The 16,324-nt window shown below is 50.2% G+C and overlaps 8 protein-coding genes across 8 annotated transcripts; 6 read left to right on the top strand and 2 right to left on the bottom strand.

Moving 5' to 3' along the window:
• The first annotated feature begins 334 nt into the window (after positions 1-334).
• On the top strand, positions 335-2,391 carry EDB82DRAFT_103186 (uncharacterized protein). Its single transcript, XM_025736943.2, has 3 exons — positions 335-901; positions 957-1,352; positions 1,407-2,391. The coding sequence occupies exons 1-3, from the start codon at positions 563-565 to the stop codon at positions 2,208-2,210; spliced, it is 1,539 nt and encodes a 512-aa protein (XP_025588029.2). The 5' UTR covers positions 335-562; the 3' UTR covers positions 2,211-2,391.
• A 24-nt stretch (positions 2,392-2,415) lies between these two features.
• On the bottom strand, positions 2,416-3,525 carry EDB82DRAFT_103180 (uncharacterized protein). The gene is made up of 2 exons (XM_025736932.2): positions 3,043-3,525; positions 2,416-2,988 (listed from the first exon to the last, which is right to left on the bottom strand). The coding sequence occupies exons 1-2, from the start codon at positions 3,352-3,354 to the stop codon at positions 2,572-2,574; spliced, it is 729 nt and encodes a 242-aa protein (XP_025588028.1). The 5' UTR covers positions 3,355-3,525; the 3' UTR covers positions 2,416-2,571.
• Positions 3,526-5,356: 1,831 nt separating this feature from the next.
• On the top strand, positions 5,357-7,645 carry EDB82DRAFT_492012 (alpha-tubulin). The gene is made up of 7 exons (XM_025736920.2): positions 5,357-5,611; positions 5,702-5,742; positions 5,799-5,825; positions 5,895-5,970; positions 6,027-6,557; positions 6,608-7,031; positions 7,085-7,645. Exons 1-7 carry the CDS (start codon positions 5,587-5,589, stop codon positions 7,308-7,310), a joined length of 1,350 nt encoding a protein of 449 aa, XP_025588027.1. The 5' UTR covers positions 5,357-5,586; the 3' UTR covers positions 7,311-7,645.
• Positions 7,646-7,709: 64 nt separating this feature from the next.
• EDB82DRAFT_492013 (uncharacterized protein) lies at positions 7,710-9,196 on the top strand. Its single transcript, XM_025736909.2, has 2 exons — positions 7,710-8,124; positions 8,183-9,196. The coding sequence occupies exons 1-2, from the start codon at positions 7,861-7,863 to the stop codon at positions 9,056-9,058; spliced, it is 1,140 nt and encodes a 379-aa protein (XP_025588026.1). The 5' UTR covers positions 7,710-7,860; the 3' UTR covers positions 9,059-9,196.
• A 31-nt stretch (positions 9,197-9,227) lies between these two features.
• Positions 9,228-11,679, top strand: EDB82DRAFT_492015 (vacuolar ATP synthase subunit B). Its single transcript, XM_025736898.2, has 7 exons — positions 9,228-9,548; positions 9,608-9,692; positions 9,755-9,774; positions 9,828-9,863; positions 9,916-10,077; positions 10,128-10,453; positions 10,506-11,679. The coding sequence occupies exons 1-7, from the start codon at positions 9,450-9,452 to the stop codon at positions 11,311-11,313; spliced, it is 1,536 nt and encodes a 511-aa protein (XP_025588025.1). The 5' UTR covers positions 9,228-9,449; the 3' UTR covers positions 11,314-11,679.
• A 107-nt stretch (positions 11,680-11,786) lies between these two features.
• EDB82DRAFT_521929 (Diphthamide biosynthesis protein 1) lies at positions 11,787-13,230 on the top strand (the record flags this gene model as incomplete). The annotated part of the gene is made up of 2 exons (XM_025736887.1): positions 11,787-12,024; positions 12,083-13,230. 2 exons carry the CDS (start codon positions 11,787-11,789, stop codon positions 13,228-13,230), a joined length of 1,386 nt encoding a protein of 461 aa, XP_025588024.1.
• Positions 13,231-13,434: 204 nt separating this feature from the next.
• EDB82DRAFT_103310 (chromosome transmission fidelity protein 8) lies at positions 13,435-14,241 on the bottom strand. Its single transcript, XM_025736876.2, has 2 exons — positions 13,667-14,241; positions 13,435-13,618 (listed from the first exon to the last, which is right to left on the bottom strand). Exon 1 carries the CDS (start codon positions 14,126-14,128, stop codon positions 13,688-13,690), a length of 441 nt encoding a protein of 146 aa, XP_025588023.1. The 5' UTR covers positions 14,129-14,241; the 3' UTR covers positions 13,435-13,618; positions 13,667-13,687.
• Positions 14,242-14,481: 240 nt separating this feature from the next.
• On the top strand, positions 14,482-16,131 carry EDB82DRAFT_492020 (40S ribosomal protein eS6). The gene is made up of 5 exons (XM_025736865.2): positions 14,482-14,605; positions 14,774-14,860; positions 14,947-15,309; positions 15,495-15,662; positions 15,719-16,131. Exons 1-5 carry the CDS (start codon positions 14,600-14,602, stop codon positions 15,812-15,814), a joined length of 720 nt encoding a protein of 239 aa, XP_025588022.1. The 5' UTR covers positions 14,482-14,599; the 3' UTR covers positions 15,815-16,131.
• The last annotated feature ends 193 nt before the right edge of the window (positions 16,132-16,324 follow it).

Consider the following 16,324-nt stretch of genomic DNA (forward strand, 5'->3'; position numbering starts at 1 on the left):
CCTTTGTACCAGAGTATCCATTGGATCATATACGTACCCGCTTGTCTTGTTTGCTTGTTTGGTTTTCTTCATAGGTTTGTAACTCACTCAAGAGGCCTGATTTGACCGCCCACTATCAAACATAACCCAACCCAAAGTGGGCTTTGGCTTTGCTGATACTTTCCCCCGTCTCCCATCAACCCTCTTCAGGCGGCGAAAGCGAAAGCGCAACTTTGGGGCCCCTCCTCTTCCCAGGCTTAGCCCAGTCCTTCCCGGTCCCAGTTCAGCCCAGTTCAGTCGAGCAGACCAACCTAGACTAAGCCAAGCCTTTCCATATTAACCTCCACCACCCAGAGGCGACACTCGTCCAGGCCTCACTTCGTTTTTGTCTTGTTTTCTATTTCACACTCTTCATGACTGTAGCGCTTTTCGCTCAGTGACGGACTTTCCGTCTACGACAATTCCTTCATCCTCACCACGCGACAATATTATCCCCTTCATCTATCTCTGACCCCGCCTCTAGCGACATCTCCCCGCCTCGACCGCCATATACAACACTTCTACCTCGACCTCGACCTTGACCATGACTGGCCCTGCCTCTCCCCAGGCCGATGGTCCCACGTTTGCTCCTCCTCCGTTGCCCGCGGGTTGGATTGCTCAGTGGGATGGCACGAGCAAGAAATACTACTATGTCCAGCTGTCGACTGGTGTTTCGCAGTGGGATGTCCCTACCGAGCCTGCTAAGACGGGCAACACTCCCGCTCCTCCTGGTGAACACCCTTACGGGACTCCCAAGCCGCCTGAACTTATCACGCACCCTGATGGATCGCAGACTGTGCGCCATGCCGACGGTACCATGGAACCAATCATGCCCGATGGGTCTCGCGGTGTAGATGGGCCCTCTGGAGATCGAGGACTCGGAGTAAGTTACTGCTACTGGCTCTGTCCTGTTGCGATTCACTAACATGTGTGGACAGAGCATGGCTATGAACGCTTTGCTCGGCGGAAAGAACTCTGGTCACGGTGGTAGCGGTGGCGGAGGCAGCAGCTCCAGCCCATTGGGCAGCCTTGGTGGCCTTGCAAACCAATTCCTCGGCGGTAGCCATGGTGGTAGTGGCAGCGGAGGGAACAAGCCCTCGGGTGCAGGCAAACTTGTTGGGCAACTGGCTCAGAGCTTCATGCACTCGGCTTCCCAGGAGAAGCCCCCCGCGCCTCAGAACTACCACAGCAGTTCCAGCCAGAACTCTCAACAGCAGCAGCAGCAGCATGGAGGAGGAGGAGGAGGAGGAGGAGGAGGAGGAGGAGGAGGAGGTATCGCTGGTCAAATTATGGGTGGCGTAGCAACCATGTTTGGAGGGAAGCACGGTAGCAACGTAGGTTCATGTCGACAGAGATGGGTGCCGCGAGCAAGACTAATGGCGCGATAGGGACAAAACTCGAACTTTGGTTACAACTCTGGACAGCAACAGCAGCAGCAGGGCGGAGGAACATACTCTGGCCAAGCTCCCACTTACAACCCACCAGGCTCAGGCTCAGGCCCAGCTCCATCGGCACCTCCTGCTACTGGAGCGCATTCTTATAGTACGCCTTCGCCGAGCCAGCACCAGCAGCATGGCTCTCACCAGTCTTACAATGCGCACCAGCAACAACCTGGTGCTGCCCAGCAGTATGGTAGTCAGCAGCATTCTAGCCCAACCCAGCAATACGGCTCGCATCAGCAACAGCACGGTTCCAGTTCCCCCTATGGAAGCCATCAACAGCAGCCGGGTTCGCACCAGCAATATGGTGGAAACTCTTTCGGAGGGAGCCCACACCTATCGCACAACAACTCGTTCCCTCCTCCGCCTCCAGGAGGTCCGCCCCAGCAAGGACAACAGGGACAACAAGGACAGCATGGACAACAGTATTTCCCTCCTCCTCCTGGACATCAATCGCAGCATCAGCCGTCTGGTCAGGGTTATCCTGACACTAAACCCCACGGTAGCCAATTCGGCGGGGCACCAGAGCAGCATGGCCAGCATTCACAGGGCTACAGCGCACCCCCAACTGGTGGTTCTCAGCAGTATCCTCCTCCCCCACCTGGAGGACCCCCCGGGGGATACAATCCTTCCTACAATGGGGGACATGGAAACCAGCAGCCATCTTACGGTAATCAGTCGCAACACGGCAGTGGCGCTCCTCCTGTTCCTCACGGAAGCCATCCCCAACAACAATATGGGGGACCTTACTGAGGGACTGACACGAAGCTGTACGGAAAAACCAAGAACTCATATTTTTTAGCCCTGTAGTGAAGAGAATCTGGTCATTTTTGATTCGAGATCGCGAGAGCTCATCAAGCCGGCCTTTTAGAGCCGTTTCTTTCACTACACATATGCATCTAACGACTGCATGTTCGATATGGCAGTGTTTATCAACAAGGATACATCGAATTGAGTATAGACATCAAGGCCTACAGAGGGCCGAGAATGACGTGATGGGCAGAAGAGTTATGAGGAATATGATTAACGTAGATAGTAGAATGCATTTTACCAGCCCCCTTTTCTGTAGACGGCATCACAACTACTGAACCCTAGGACATCAATGCCCTTCTCATCATTTATTTTTCTTGTCTGCGCTATCTGCCGTCACGGCAATCGTTTGTAACCTCGAGGCAACGGATGTGGCCACAAACCATGACACTACAGCGAGGACAACAATGTAGCCAGCGGTTGGGATCAATGAGCGAGGGACGACGTTGAATAGATAGGGGTCGAGGATAAGATCCACGAGCACAGCTGGGGGATCCTTCATGAGAGCTTCATCATCAGTGAAGTAGTCCGCAGAGGCTTTGATTTGTAGTAAAAGAAGTGAGGCTTTGCGCTCCTTCTCTCCAGGCTGAGGCAACTCTTCATGTAGTTCACCCCCTTCGTCTTGACGTGAGAAGGCATAGCCTGCCAGTGACTGAATAAGCTCTGGGGTCTCCCATACGGTATCTAGCCCGAAAACATCCAGAATGAAGCTCGTAGGTTGCTAAAATCTCCATTTAGTATATTTGTACGGTGAATTGGTTCTATATGGACTTACAATCGCAGCCCAGCAGACTCGAAACTCATACCGCTGCTCGGGGTTTAGGTTATCCAAAAGCACCCATGTCGCAGCACCAGAGGCATAATCTTTTGCTTTAGAGTGAAACACGCGGCTCAAGTTTGTCCTGATCTCAGAGGCCTCTGGTGTGAGGACTGGCAGTCTGAGGTCGGCCAGCAAAGGTTTCTGTTGAGGAATGGGTAATAGTGCGGGTGCTGTAAAGATGGCCTTTTCAACATTGGCGAGAACCGAAGTAAGCACTGCTGCTAGGACAAGCAAGTATACGATCCGATTATTTGGTAAGAAAAACATAGCGGCGATTTGCCAGGCAAAATCAATCGTCCCTTGTTACCCTCGTGGTCTGTATGTATTTGAGATGAGAGAGGCATGTTGTTATAAACGTCACGTGTACTGACTGTATCTCCTGAATGCCCCGCTACCAACAATAATAGTACGCATTCGTTTCGACGACCTTACTCTTGACGTGGACATGCTATGTGTATAAGAAAAAAATGACTAGAAGGATTGCTATATATCCGTAGTCGTCCAGTGGCTTCAAGAGGAAATGGAGCTTTATTGTTGGACTCTTGATACTTCAATGTAGGTTAGCTAAAATTGTGCCGATTGTAACGACAAGTGACCCCTAGAGCACAAGTCAATTCGAGCAGGGATCTTGGTAAACAATGTTTCTTGATTGCCCAGTGCAGGTCCACTCATCTAAAGGCGAATTCAACTGCTCTTCATGATCATGGATTCTGTTTATTGCAAAGACATTCCTTAAGACATCAAAAAGCTTACCTGTTAACTCAAAAGATGGAATCATTGATTCACTTTATTCAATCTTGGATTCCTTCCTGTTCTACTTCTGGAAGCCTCAAGTTTAAAGTTAATTTTCTGATACCGCATAGTAGACAAGCAAGACCTCAAAAAAAAAAAAAAAACACGTCGGCAGCGAGCTAGACTTAGTTGTCATTGACTCTCCACGGAGTATATGAACCTTAGATCATGGGAACGCTTTTGTGATATCACCTTGAGTGAAACCATTATGAGCATACCCTGGCACTATCGGTATTTGCCTAACAATACGGAGTACGAGGTCAAACCTTTCAGGGTTTAGGGGTTGAGGGATTGAGCTGAGAGTTCGAGGACCTGGCTGTCAATCGATAGTTTGTGATCGTGCGTACGATGAGCCGGTGAAGCTTGGGCCTCTTGAGGCTATTTGTAATCCAACATGTAACTTGCCACAATGAAGATCGTTGACTGAGCTCAAGGCGATGTCGAGACACACTGGGAGGTTCGCAGGACCCTTCATGTATCACTGGCTACTGGGTACCAGAAAAAATTAACCTCCTAAGTCTTGGGGTATAAAAATAAGTAGTCTAAGAACTATAGCCTAGGGGGCATAAAGTGACCTATTAATTTCGTCTCTTATGTTTCCAGCGGTCAATTCCTCTGATACCCTGAGGTCTGGATGTCTTGAACAAACCAGGAGGCGAATAGTGATGGGGAATGGAAGCTATGGATCTGGGTACGTACTTATAACGGCAGGGATATAAACAACCGACTGGAACCTAGAGCAGGGGTCAGTTGTTAAAAGGTAGCTTTTCATATTCCCGAAGTGAGAAAGAGAACATAAGTGTATGGAGTAGTTGCTTGTCTGTAGACAAAGAACAATCACTAATGAATTGTGATATTTCTTCCTCATGATGTTCCTAATAAACTTTATTCTTGATTGACAGGCGGCTCAGACACCTGACTTCCAATGGAGCTTGCAGCTCATAACAGAGGCGAAATGAAAGTCTGAGGAGAGATGAGACGTCGTCAAATATGGACCCATGGATCGTCGTCTAATGAGAGACACCAATATCTCGGTGCTCGACGGGAGGACGGACAGACGCCTGCCTACCCGGTTCGTTGGATTCGAGTATCAGGCAGCTGGTAGGGAGTACAAAGTATTGACTCCATAACGTTGTACTGGACAGAATAACTTGCCTTAGAATTGTTAAGCCGTCATCAATTTTTCGCTCGAGCGGTGAAGCGCAAGAACAACGGACAAGATGGAAACAACGGAGCGGTAGGTAATGTTCAGTCCAATGGAAGGCGCTTCGGGACCAGTAAAGCTCCAGAGGGTCCCCGTAGGTCCCTTTGGTAACCCCTGGGGCCCCTGGCAGCCGGCCAACAGGCGTCGGCAGCGAAAAGCGCCAGCAGGGCGTTGCAGAACGCGCTTGCCCCTTTCCAGCCCAGGCACGCCTCGAAATCAACAAATCCACAGCCAGTCCAATCCAATCCCTGCCCAGCAAAGTGTCCCCTGTCTGCCAAATTTCCCCCACCACCGCTAACTTATCACCAAACTAAACATTCGCCCTCTCGTCCCACTCCGCTTTACTTTACTTTGCTTTCTCTTCCTCCTCCTCAGCCAAGTCATTGTTGTAAAAGCCTTGCCTGGCCTGTTCTTTTTTGTCGTCCTTTTCTCTGTGGTCCCTCTTCTTTGCTCTTGCATACTTCCTCCATCTCCATACTTGTAAATCAACAACATCTGCAAACATGCGTGAGGTCATTAGCATCAACGGTAAGCTGTCGCTCCCTTTCTCTACTCTGGCCTTTCACCGCATCTCCTTTTTCACCACGAACCACTGTCGTGCTAACTGAGCTCTTATAGTCGGACAGGCTGGTTGCCAAATCGCCAACTCTTGTTGGGAAGTGAGTTTCTTGTATTTTGTTTTGTTTATTTCTCTGTTTACTAACCATATACTTAGCTTTACTGCCTCGAGCACGGTATCCAGGTACACAACTACCCCTCGATTTGTCAACAAACAAATATCACGTCGTTCACACATGCTAACTACCTCTAGCCTGATGGTTACCTCACCGAGGAGCGCAAGGCGCAGGACCCCGATCAGGGATTTAGCACATTCTTCTCAGAGACTGGTAGGGATATAGCTCTCGTTTTTAAACCGCCCTTTCCTTCTAACACCTTCCTCTAGGCAACGGAAAGCATGTCCCCCGAGCCATCTACTGCGATTTGGAGCCCAATGTCGTCGATGAGGTTCGCACCGGTCCTTACCGTAACCTCTTCCACCCCGAGATGATGATCACTGGCAAGGAGGACGCTTCCAACAACTATGCTCGTGGTCACTACACTGTCGGCAAGGAGCTCATCGATGGTGTCCTCGACAAGATTCGCCGGGTTGCCGACAACTGTGCTGGTCTCCAGGGTTTCCTCGTTTTCCACTCTTTCGGTGGTGGTACTGGATCTGGTTTCGGTGCTCTCCTTATGGAGCGCCTGTCCGTCGACTACGGCAAGAAGAGCAAGCTGGAGTTCTGTGTTTACCCTGCTCCTCAGACCGCCACCTCAGTCGTCGAGCCCTACAACTCTATCCTCACCACACACACCACTCTTGAGCACTCCGACTGCTCCTTCATGGTCGACAACGAGGCCATCTACGACATCTGCCGCCGAAACCTCGGTCTCGAGCGCCCCAACTACGAGAACCTGAACCGTCTTATTGCTCAGGGTAGGTTTTATCAATACTGATATCTAAGACAGCTGGCTAACAACATATAGTCGTCTCTTCCATTACTGCTTCCCTCCGATTCGACGGTTCCCTCAACGTCGACTTGAACGAGTTCCAGACCAACCTGGTCCCTTACCCCAGAATCCACTTCCCTCTCGTCGCTTACTCTCCTGTTATCTCGGCTGCCAAGGCCGCTCACGAGGCCAACTCTGTCCAGGAGATGACCATGTCTTGCTTCGAGCCTAACAACCAGATGGTCAAGTGTGACCCCCGCCATGGCAAGTACATGGCCACTTGTCTGCTGTACCGCGGTGACGTCGTCCCCAACGACGCCCACGCCGCCGTTGCTACCCTTAAGACCAAGCGAACCATCCAGTTCGTTGACTGGTGCCCTACTGGTTTCAAGCTTGGTATCTGCTACCAGGCTCCCGAGAACGTGCCCAACGGCGACCTCGCCAAGGTCAGCCGCGCTGTGTAAGTCAAACCTGTACCTTCTGAATGACGACATAAGTCCTAACGCATTATAGCTGCATGCTCTCTAACACCACCGCCATCGCCGAGGCCTGGTCTTCCCTCTCCCTCAAGTTCGATCTTATGCACAGCAAGCGTGCCTTCGTCCACTGGTACGTTGGTGAGGGTATGGAGGAAGGTGAGTTCTCTGAGGCTCGTGAGGATCTCGCTGCCCTGGAGCGTGATTACGAGGAGGTTGCTACCGACTCCATGGGCGATGAGGAGTTGGAGGCTGAGTACTAAGCGGTGACGGATGCAATGACTGGATTACTATCTTTGAACCAGTTTTAGCCTGCTACCGACAGAGAGGTGTATTTTCTTATTTTCGCAAAGGTTAAGCCAAAACGAGTTTTAATGCCAAAAGACCAAGATCTGTACAAGGGTTCCGGTGTTTTTTATAACAAAATTGTCCGAGTCGGAGGCATTGCGTGAGGCAGCCCTGTACTGTAGTTGCTAGTATTGTAGTTGTAATAACGCAAAGATACCTCTCACAACTCAATCCCATTGTCTTTAAGTACTAACGATTGGATGTAAATTAAACTCACGGAACGCGGGGAACAGCACGGGTTTCGAACCGTTTCTGTAATTGTATTGGTAGTAGTCCGTTAGATGCCCGTACTGTGAACCGCATGTACCGAGCCCCGAAGCTCGGCCCACGTTGGGGTTGGGGCCGACAGTACGCGAATCGGCATCCATTACTTAGACCTCCAGCAAACACGGCATTTTATCCTCTTGAACCGTGTATCGATCGAATTTCACGAACATTACATCAAAAACAACAAGACATAAAACCATGAGTCTTTTGCGATCCAGCGTGTGCAGAGCATGCCGACGCTCACAGCAAATCCGTTGGCACAGAGGCTTTGCGACAGCCAGCAGCGGCATCTCGCATGATAACCGTGTTAAGCTGGTGGAGGTCGGTCCTCGAGATGGACTGCAGAACGAGAAGATGTCAATTCCTCTGGAAACAAAGATTGAGCTTATCGAGCGGTTAGCTCGAACAGGCGTTTCTACTATCGAGGCTGGTTCTTTTGTGGCTCCGAAATGGGTTCCTCAGGTAAGTTTAGCTATTGCAGCATTGATGTCACGATGTGCTGACAGCTGTCGCACTGCAGATGAGCAATTCAAGCGAAATCCTTCAGCATATTCTCGACGGAAAGATCTCGTCTCCCGGCCCGATCTCATACTCATTTCTTGCCCCCAACAATAAGGGATTCAAGTCTGCCGCGGACATTCTCGATGCCAACAGCGGCAAGTTTGCAACGCAACTGGAGCCAGCAACTACAGAGGCAGAGGCGACAAAGCCAAACATTGAAGTCGCAGTGTTTGCTGCTGCTACCGAGAGCTTCACACAGAAGAATCTCAATTGTGATATCAAGACTTCGCTAGAGCGTTTCAAGGAGGTGATTCGAGATTCCAAGGGTCTGGGCCTCCGTGTTCGAGCCTACATCTCTGTAGTTCTGGGATGTCCTTTTGAGGGATTTGATGTCGACCCCCATCAGGTAGCGGAGATCGCTACAGATCTTCTGGAGGCGGGAGCCGATGAGATTTCTCTCGGTGACACTACAGGTATGGGTACAGCCCCTCGAACGGCAACTCTCCTTCAGTGTATGTCGGCGGCAGGCATCCGAACTGAAGACATTGCCATGCACTTCCACGACACCTACGGCCAAGCTTTAGTGAACACTGCCGTTTCTCTAGAACACGGCATCCGAACGTTTGATAGCAGTGTTGGTGGTCTGGGTGGTTGCCCTTACAGCCCTGGTGCGACTGGCAATGTCTCAACCGAGAACATGGTTTATTTCATGGAGACTCTGGGTATGAATACAGGTATCAGCCTAGATGCCATGTCTGATATTGGAGCATGGATCACAAGGGAGCTGGGCAAGGAGAATGGAAGCACAGTTGGCAAGGCGGTTCTGGGAGCTCGAACCCGAGCTATAGAAAACGCAGCTAGGGAAGCTATCAAGGCTAAAACCCAGGGCAATTAGCAAGCTTGATAACTGCATACTTGGAACCTCGCTTTCTTTTGAAAATACTTGACGATAATTCAAGCTTGTAAATTCAGTCAGCATATCTAAGAAACCTATATTGTCGTTTAACAACCCAATAATCAGTCCAAGGTTATATTCGTATGTCATGTCATGTGATGTCACTGTTGCTTGTTGTGGAGGTGAGTTTATCGGCCGTGCGTCGCCTTTGGGCTGGCGCAGCTAGACTAAGGTAGAGAGACCCCACTCTGGTGAAGCAAGCTCAACCTCCTCCAACCTCTTGGGCCATTTCCCAACTCCATCCAAGCTTCGCGATCGGTTCCTGTATCGTGTCCTCCTTCGCCCATTTCGCCTCAACCTTTCCCGCCTATTTACCGATATTTTCCCCATCATGGCGGATCCTCGCGAGTCGTCCTCGTACTCGGTCACCCCCAGAATTCGATACAACACTGTCGGCGGAGTCAACGGTCCCCTCGTCATCCTCGACAACGTACGTCGTCCTTTCCCCAAACTCGAGTCGGCTCGGCCAGTTTGAGCTGATAACAATAGGTCAAATTCCCGCGATACAATGAGATTGTGACGCTCACCCTTCCCGATGGAACTGAGCGCTCAGGTCAAGTCCTGGAAGCTCGAGGTTAGTACAGCTACTGGCCTAGTGCAAGTAATGACGCGGAATATGCTGACATAGAAACGCAGGTGACCGAGCTGTCGTTCAGGTATTTTCAATGAATACGATGCGGAGTGATATGGAGGTTGACGAATTATCTAGGTCTTCGAGGGTACTTCCGGTATTGATGTTAAGAAGGTAGGCGGTATCGCGATTTATATTGGCGGATATTGAGCTAAGACAACTATAGACCAAAGTCAAGTTCACCGGTGAGAGCTTGAAGATTGGTGTGTCTGAGGACATGCTTGGTCGTATTTTCGATGGATCTGGTCGAGCTATTGATAAGGGTCCCAAGGTGTTGGCCGAGGACTACCTCGATATTAACGGTTCTCCCATCAACCCCTACTCTCGAGTAAGGCTTCCGCCAAACGCTTCCATGGAACAATCTAACAAAGGAATCAGGAATATCCCGAGGAGATGATCTCAACCGGTATTTCTGCCATTGACACTATGAACTCGATCGCCCGAGGACAGAAGATTCCTATTTTCTCTGCCTCCGGTCTGCCTCACAATGAAATCGCCGCCCAGATTTGTCGACAGGCTGGTCTCGTCCAGAAGCAGGGCATCACCAACAAGGGTGTTCATGATGGCCACGAGGAGAACTTCTCCATCGTTTTCGGTGCCATGGGTGTTAACTTGGAAACCGCTCGCTTCTTCACTCGCGATTTCGAGGAGAACGGCAGTCTGGAGCGCACTACTCTCTTCCTTAACCTTGCCAACGATCCTACGTAAGTAATAGGCTAATTTATTGTCTGCTTCAACAACTAATATCCTCTTTAGTATCGAGCGTATTATTACTCCTCGTCTCGCTCTTACCACTGCCGAATACTACGCTTATCAGCTCGAGAAGCACGTTCTGGTCATTCTTACTGATCTTTCCGCTTACTGTGATGCCCTTCGAGAAGTTTCAGCCGCTCGAGAAGAAGTACCTGGTCGACGTGGTTACCCCGGTTACATGTACACTGATTTGTCCACCATCTATGAACGAGCCGGTCGTGTTTCGGGTCGAAACGGTTCCATCACTCAGATTCCTATTCTGACCATGCCCAACGACGATATTACCCACCCTATTCCCGATTTGACAGGTTACATTACCGAAGGGCAGGTCTTCATTGACCGAGCTCTCGACAACCGTGGTATCTACCCACCCATCAACGTGCTGCCTTCGCTGTCTCGTCTGATGAAGTCTGCCATTGGTGAGGGCATGACCCGAAAGGACCACGGTGATGTTTCCAACCAGCTGTACGCCAAGTACGCTATTGGTCGTGACGCCGCGGCCATGAAGGCTGTCGTCGGTGAGGAGGCTTTGTCCGCTGAAGACAAGCTGTCTCTCGAGTTCCTGGAGAAGTTCGAGCGCCAGTTCATTAGCCAGGGCCAGTACGAGTCTCGATCCATTTACGAGTCCCTCGACCTTGCATGGAGCCTGCTCCGTATCTACCCCAAGGAGCTTCTCAACCGTATCCCCGCCAAGGTCCTCAACGAGTTCTACCAGCGAGCCGCCAAGGAGTCCAAGGCCAAGGGCAAGGCCCGAGCAGACACCGAGGCACGCGGTCAGCAGCAGACAGAAGAGAACCTGATTGACGCATGAGGGGATGACTTGTCAGCATTTTGATAGATAGTATAATGAGCGCGCGCAAGATGGAAGAGCAGACAGAGCAACTTGTTTTTAAGTGGATTGTTTTCATGCTGTCTTTGAAAGGAAGCTGTAGATCAGAGAAAGAGTAGGCATGTGGGTAAAGATAGGGAGGCGAGCTAATGCAATTCAACCAACCCTCTACCTGACGTGGTTTACCTATCATGACGAGTAGTGGAAACGAATGAGTGAGTTATCATGATGAGTGGCAGCATTTGGCTGTCATGGCTTCTCTAGACAGTGAAGGACCAATGATAAAGTCAATCATGTTTAAAAGTGGAGCTACAGTGTTGAAAATTCAAGCTACGCACATTGCCACCCAACTTTTTCAAGGTTAGTAATTAATTACTGGACAAACGTGATACGAGAATAAACAGTCGAGATAGAACCTGGGTTTTTTCAATAAGATCAGTTTCCGTCGACCCAAAATGGAGGAAGACAGACGACAGACCGATCTCGGCACAGCAGCCGATATCGAAGAGGCCCAGCTCGCTCAGGCTAGCCCATCCCCCGCCATTGAAAATGAGACAGAGTCAGCAACACCACAGAACGGGGCCACGCCGCTGAAGCAGCCCAAGAAGAGATTTGTAGGAAAAAGAATCGCTAATGAGGTTGCTGCAAAGAATGGATCGTCGGGGGCTGCTGGTGCAAGCGGCACTGTCGCAAGTACGTGAAAATGGTGAAATCTGAAGCCAGAAAGTGAAGATATGCTTATGCTGTACAGCTGCCAAACCCCGAAGAGCGCCCAGACTATTGAATCAAGTTCCTAAGGAAATTCTCGAGAATCCTGATCTGAAGGCTGCTATTGCTTTGCTACCGGCCAACTACAACTTTGAGATTCCAAAGACGATTCATCGTATCCAGACCTCAGACTCCAAGAGAGTTGCGCTCCAGATGCCCGAAGGCCTCCTTCTTTTTGCTACTACCATCTCCGACATTCTGACCCAATTCTGCCCGGGTATCGAGACTCTCATCATGGGAGATGTGACCTACGGTGCATGCTGTATCGATGATTACACTGCGAGGGCCCTTGATTGCGACTTGCTGGTGCACTATGCTCACAGCTGTCTCATCCCTGTCGACGTGACCACTATCAAGACACTCTACGTCTTTGTCGATATCAGCATCGATGCGACACATCTTCTAGCATCTTTGGAACGAAACTTTGCCAGTGGCAAGACCATTGCCGTTGTCGGAACCATCCAGTTCAATGCCACTATTCACGGTGTCAAGAGCAGTCTCGAGCGAGGCGGTTTCCGTGTGCTTGTTCCGCAGATTGCCCCTCTGAGCAAGGGTGAGATTCTGGGATGTACATCCCCTCGTCTTACCGAAGATGACAAGATCGATCTGATCCTATACCTTGGTGATGGCCGTTTCCACCTTGAGAGTATTATGATTCACAACCCTACTATCCCAGCATACCGATACGATCCCTATTCTCGCAAGCTGACTCGTGAGACCTACGGCCACGAGGAGATGCAGTCTCTTCGACGAACTGCCATTCAGAGCGCTAGAACAGCGCGCAAATGGGGCTTGATTCTTGGTGCCCTGGGTCGTCAGGGTAACCCACACACGTTGGGTCTCATCGAGAAGGAACTCAAGGCTCGGGGCATCCCCATAGTGCACCTTTTGCTGAGTGAGATCTTCCCAGGCAAGCTCGCACTCATGTCGGATGTCGAGTGCTGGGTGCAGGTGGCTTGTCCGCGGTTGAGCATTGATTGGGGATACGCTTTCCCGAGGCCGTTACTGACACCTTACGAGGCGTTGGTAGCTCTGGGAGAGAAACAGGATTGGGGAGATGGTGTGTATCCCATGGATTATTATGGAAAGGACGGGTTGGGTAGGACGAGGCCTTTGCAGATTGCCTCATAGATATCACCAATACAAGAAACGAGACACGATTTTCCAATTTGAATCTTGGGAGGGTTTATTATCATACATTGTATGTTATGGCCGGTTGCAAAAGCCCTATGATAGCTCTCTTGGGGTACATCATGTTGATGAATCTTGCTCATTCCTGAAGATGACCAATTTAGTTGGTGTCATAGTAAGTGGTGCTCTTTTGTTATTGTAAGAACATGAGGCCATGGCACGTTGTTCTTTCCGGAGCGGAGCTATATCTTCGGACCAACGAATGTTAACGATATGTGTTTTTGTAGAGTTAAGTGCCACAACAGATACCCAGGGACGATTCCCTCCAATCGCGTTTCCTGGGTTTATAACGGTACATTGACCCAACGATCGCTTGTGTTGCGAGAGCCTGGGAGTATTTCAGACCCAAACGGAGTGGATAGACGAATTGAGTAACTTCAGAGAACGCTGCTAATGCTCATGGTGCATTGGCGGTTCCAACAGGTTCAGGTCGATTGGAGAACAAAAGCTTGTACTTGACAATCTCCACCACCTCAAAGTTCTCGCCCTGCTCTTCTGACTCTCCCCCGGAGCCGATGATTTTCTTGTTTTCTCTTTTTCGTATCACAGCCATTGCTTTAGGCAGCTTCTTGACTTCACCAGTCAGACGTTGATGTTGGCCAACGTAAAGATGGACCTGCTTCATCCATGCTGAACCCTCCGCGCCAGGGACGTAGTCCGGGAAGTCGAGTCTTCCGACATCGACACCACCTAGAGCTTCACCACCGGAGTTTTGAGGTAAGTTGAGAGTTCCTTGTAGTTCCAGAAGAGCTAGGCCTGAAGGTGTCTGTAAGAGTTGCGGTAATGGACTAGATACCGTAGAATCTTTGCTGGGAGGATATAGCTTGGCTGATGACATTATGGCTGGTGTAGTAATATGGGTTATGTGCAGGTGATATTTATCTGGAGATATTAATGGAACAACCCGAGTGTCTTATGAGATGAATGAACACTCATGACAGTCTTCTCAGATATCATGGAGCTAGGTAAGTCTCCACTGACCCAGAAGTCGTGCAGGTACGTACCGAAGCCAGCACCACGTACAAACTCATCACATATCCAGCTTTGGCACAGTGTGGAGTTCAATGATTGAGGTCTCTGTAACCCCAAGCGGGGCAGGAAAACGGAGAAAGGCAATTCTTTTACCCGAGAGTTTCAGCAAGCCTTTTAATTGGTCACCGAATTTCATTCTCTCCTCCAGCCGTGGGGAGCCCTAGCGAGACGCACTTTCCCATTTTCTCGAATTCGCTGTGAAATTTACAACCTCATCATCCTCCACTAACTTCGCAGCAGCCAGGTCAAGAACACTTGCACCATCACAACTGGCAATATGAAGGTACGACGACACTGAATACGATCAAACGATACGAGTCTACGAGGAGAGTCAGCCTGCTATTTGGAACGGAATTGTTTCGTCGCCGTCTGGCCTCCTCGTGCTCCTATCCTGCTTGATCAAATTTCATATCACGAAAGTAAACATTCGGCTGACAATCTTTTTCAACAGTTGAACATCAGCTACCCTGCCAATGGCAGCCAGAAGCTCATCGACATTGAGGATGAGCGCAAGGTCCGTGTCTTCATGGACAAGCGCGTACGTCGAACCCTCCCTCCACGACCTTCCCGTCGAGAAATACTCCGATCGACTTCGACCAACGATGCTAACTATTTGTCTGATAGATGGGCGCTGAGGTTCCCGGTGACTCTATCGGCGATGAGTTCAAGGGCTACATCTTCCGCATCACTGGTGGAAACGACAAGCAGGGTTTCCCAATGAAGCAGGGTGTCATGCACCCTACTCGTGTCCGCCTCCTTCTTTCCGAGGGTCACTCTTGCTACCGCCCTCGCCGCACTGGTGAGCGCAAGAGAAAGTCCGTCCGTGGTTGCATCGTCGCCATGGATCTTTCCGTCCTTGCTCTCAGCATTGTTAAGCAGGGTGATGCCGATATCCCCGGTCTGACCGATGTCGTCCACCCCAAGCGCCTTGGTCCCAAGCGTGCCACCAAGATCCGCAAGTTCTTCGGCCTCACCAAGGATGACGATGTATGTCTCTCCCTACGCCCATACTCGCTCATCGCCTACCCGGAGCTGCAGTGTAAAAGCTGGCAGTCTGGGTAGAGTGTGAGAGGACCTCTTGTCCTACCTTCTGCCAAGAAGGCACAGGACAAGTGGCAGCGAGCTTTAAATACTATTCCCCAAACGTAGAAGACTAATTCTCATGAAAATAGGTCCGCAAGTACGTTATCCGACGAGAGGTTCAGCCCAAGGGTGAGGGTAAGTCCCCTTACACCAAGGCTCCTCGCATCCAGCGACTCGTCACCCCCCAGCGTCTCCAGCACAAGCGCCACCGTGCCGCTCTCAAGCGACGACAGGCCGAGAAGGTCAAGGACGAGGCCGTAAGTTACCCATCAATCAAACTTTCACCATAATCCGCTAACAGAAACCTTTTCAGAACGAGTATGCCCAGATCCTCGCCAAGCGTGTTGCCGAGGCCAAGGCCAACAAGGCCGATGCCCGCAAGCGACGTGCCAGCTCTATGCGCAAGTAAGGTTCCGGCGTTTAATGAAAAAAAGGGGAATCATACCTTGGTCTTGTGGTTTGCATGCAATAGGAGTGAGGATTCTCTATAGGGCTCAATTTGAGCCAATCACGACTGTATTAGAGGCATTTCGGGAAAAATAAGAACATGCATTGATGCACTCGTGCCATACGCCAGACACGCGCATGTTCCTTTGTCTTGATACCATTCAATTTCTCGCCCATCACCCTGATTGTTTTTCTCGCCTGGTTGTGAATCCCGTTTCCGTTGATAAACTCGAAATAATTTTTGTTGGTAAATAAGCAGTATGCAATGGCAAAGGTCATACTTTGAATCATTCTTATGACTCGCAAGAGTCCAGTAAATGAAATCACTATTCATTATCTCTATAATTGTGAAAGACCTGGGCGTGATGATATAACATACAATCCTGCCCAACCCCACTTCTGTAAGCTATCCGTCTTGTAAAAGCAAGCAGCCAAGGGAGACCTGCACTTCTCCCAGACCCTTTTCCTTATC

The sequence above is a fragment of the Fusarium venenatum genome (genome assembly GCF_020744135.1).
Source record: "Fusarium venenatum strain MPI-CAGE-CH-0201 chromosome Unknown EDB82scaffold_1, whole genome shotgun sequence".
NCBI classification, from domain to species: domain Eukaryota; kingdom Fungi; phylum Ascomycota; class Sordariomycetes; order Hypocreales; family Nectriaceae; genus Fusarium; species Fusarium venenatum.

Bases quoted from the DNA above. Each gene is read 5' to 3' on its own strand.
- EDB82DRAFT_492020 (XM_025736865.2), top strand. The intron at 14,861-14,946 runs GTACGTCGAACC...TTTGTCTGATAG, and splicing joins GTGTCTTCATGGACAAGCGC to ATGGGCGCTGAGGTTCCCGG. The intron at 15,663-15,718 runs GTAAGTTACCCA...AAACCTTTTCAG, and splicing joins AGAAGGTCAAGGACGAGGCC to AACGAGTATGCCCAGATCCT.
- EDB82DRAFT_103186 (XM_025736943.2), top strand. From the start codon at position 563: ATGACTGGCCCTGCCTCTCCCCAGGCCGATGGTCCCACGTTTGCTCCT. The intron at 902-956 runs GTAAGTTACTGC...ATGTGTGGACAG, and splicing joins CTGGAGATCGAGGACTCGGA to AGCATGGCTATGAACGCTTT. The intron at 1,353-1,406 runs GTAGGTTCATGT...ATGGCGCGATAG, and splicing joins GAGGGAAGCACGGTAGCAAC to GGACAAAACTCGAACTTTGG.
- EDB82DRAFT_492013 (XM_025736909.2), top strand. From the start codon at position 7,861: ATGAGTCTTTTGCGATCCAGCGTGTGCAGAGCATGCCGACGCTCACAG. The intron at 8,125-8,182 runs GTAAGTTTAGCT...GTCGCACTGCAG, and splicing joins CTCCGAAATGGGTTCCTCAG to ATGAGCAATTCAAGCGAAAT.
- EDB82DRAFT_492012 (XM_025736920.2), top strand. From the start codon at position 5,587: ATGCGTGAGGTCATTAGCATCAACG. The intron at 5,743-5,798 runs GTGAGTTTCTTG...CCATATACTTAG, and splicing joins TCGCCAACTCTTGTTGGGAA to CTTTACTGCCTCGAGCACGG. The intron at 7,032-7,084 runs GTAAGTCAAACC...AACGCATTATAG, and splicing joins GCCAAGGTCAGCCGCGCTGT to CTGCATGCTCTCTAACACCA.
- EDB82DRAFT_103180 (XM_025736932.2), bottom strand. From the start codon at position 3,354: ATGTTTTTCTTACCAAATAATCGGATCGTATACTTGCTTGTCCTAGCA. The intron at 2,989-3,042 runs GTAAGTCCATAT...TGGAGATTTTAG, and splicing joins GAGTCTGCTGGGCTGCGATT to CAACCTACGAGCTTCATTCT.
- EDB82DRAFT_492015 (XM_025736898.2), top strand. From the start codon at position 9,450: ATGGCGGATCCTCGCGAGTCGTCCTCGTACTCGGTCACCCCCAGAATT. The intron at 9,693-9,754 runs GTTAGTACAGCT...ATAGAAACGCAG, and splicing joins TCAAGTCCTGGAAGCTCGAG to GTGACCGAGCTGTCGTTCAG. The intron at 9,775-9,827 runs GTATTTTCAATG...CGAATTATCTAG, and splicing joins GTGACCGAGCTGTCGTTCAG to GTCTTCGAGGGTACTTCCGG.
- EDB82DRAFT_103310 (XM_025736876.2), bottom strand. From the start codon at position 14,128: ATGTCATCAGCCAAGCTATATCCTCCCAGCAAAGATTCTACGGTATCT.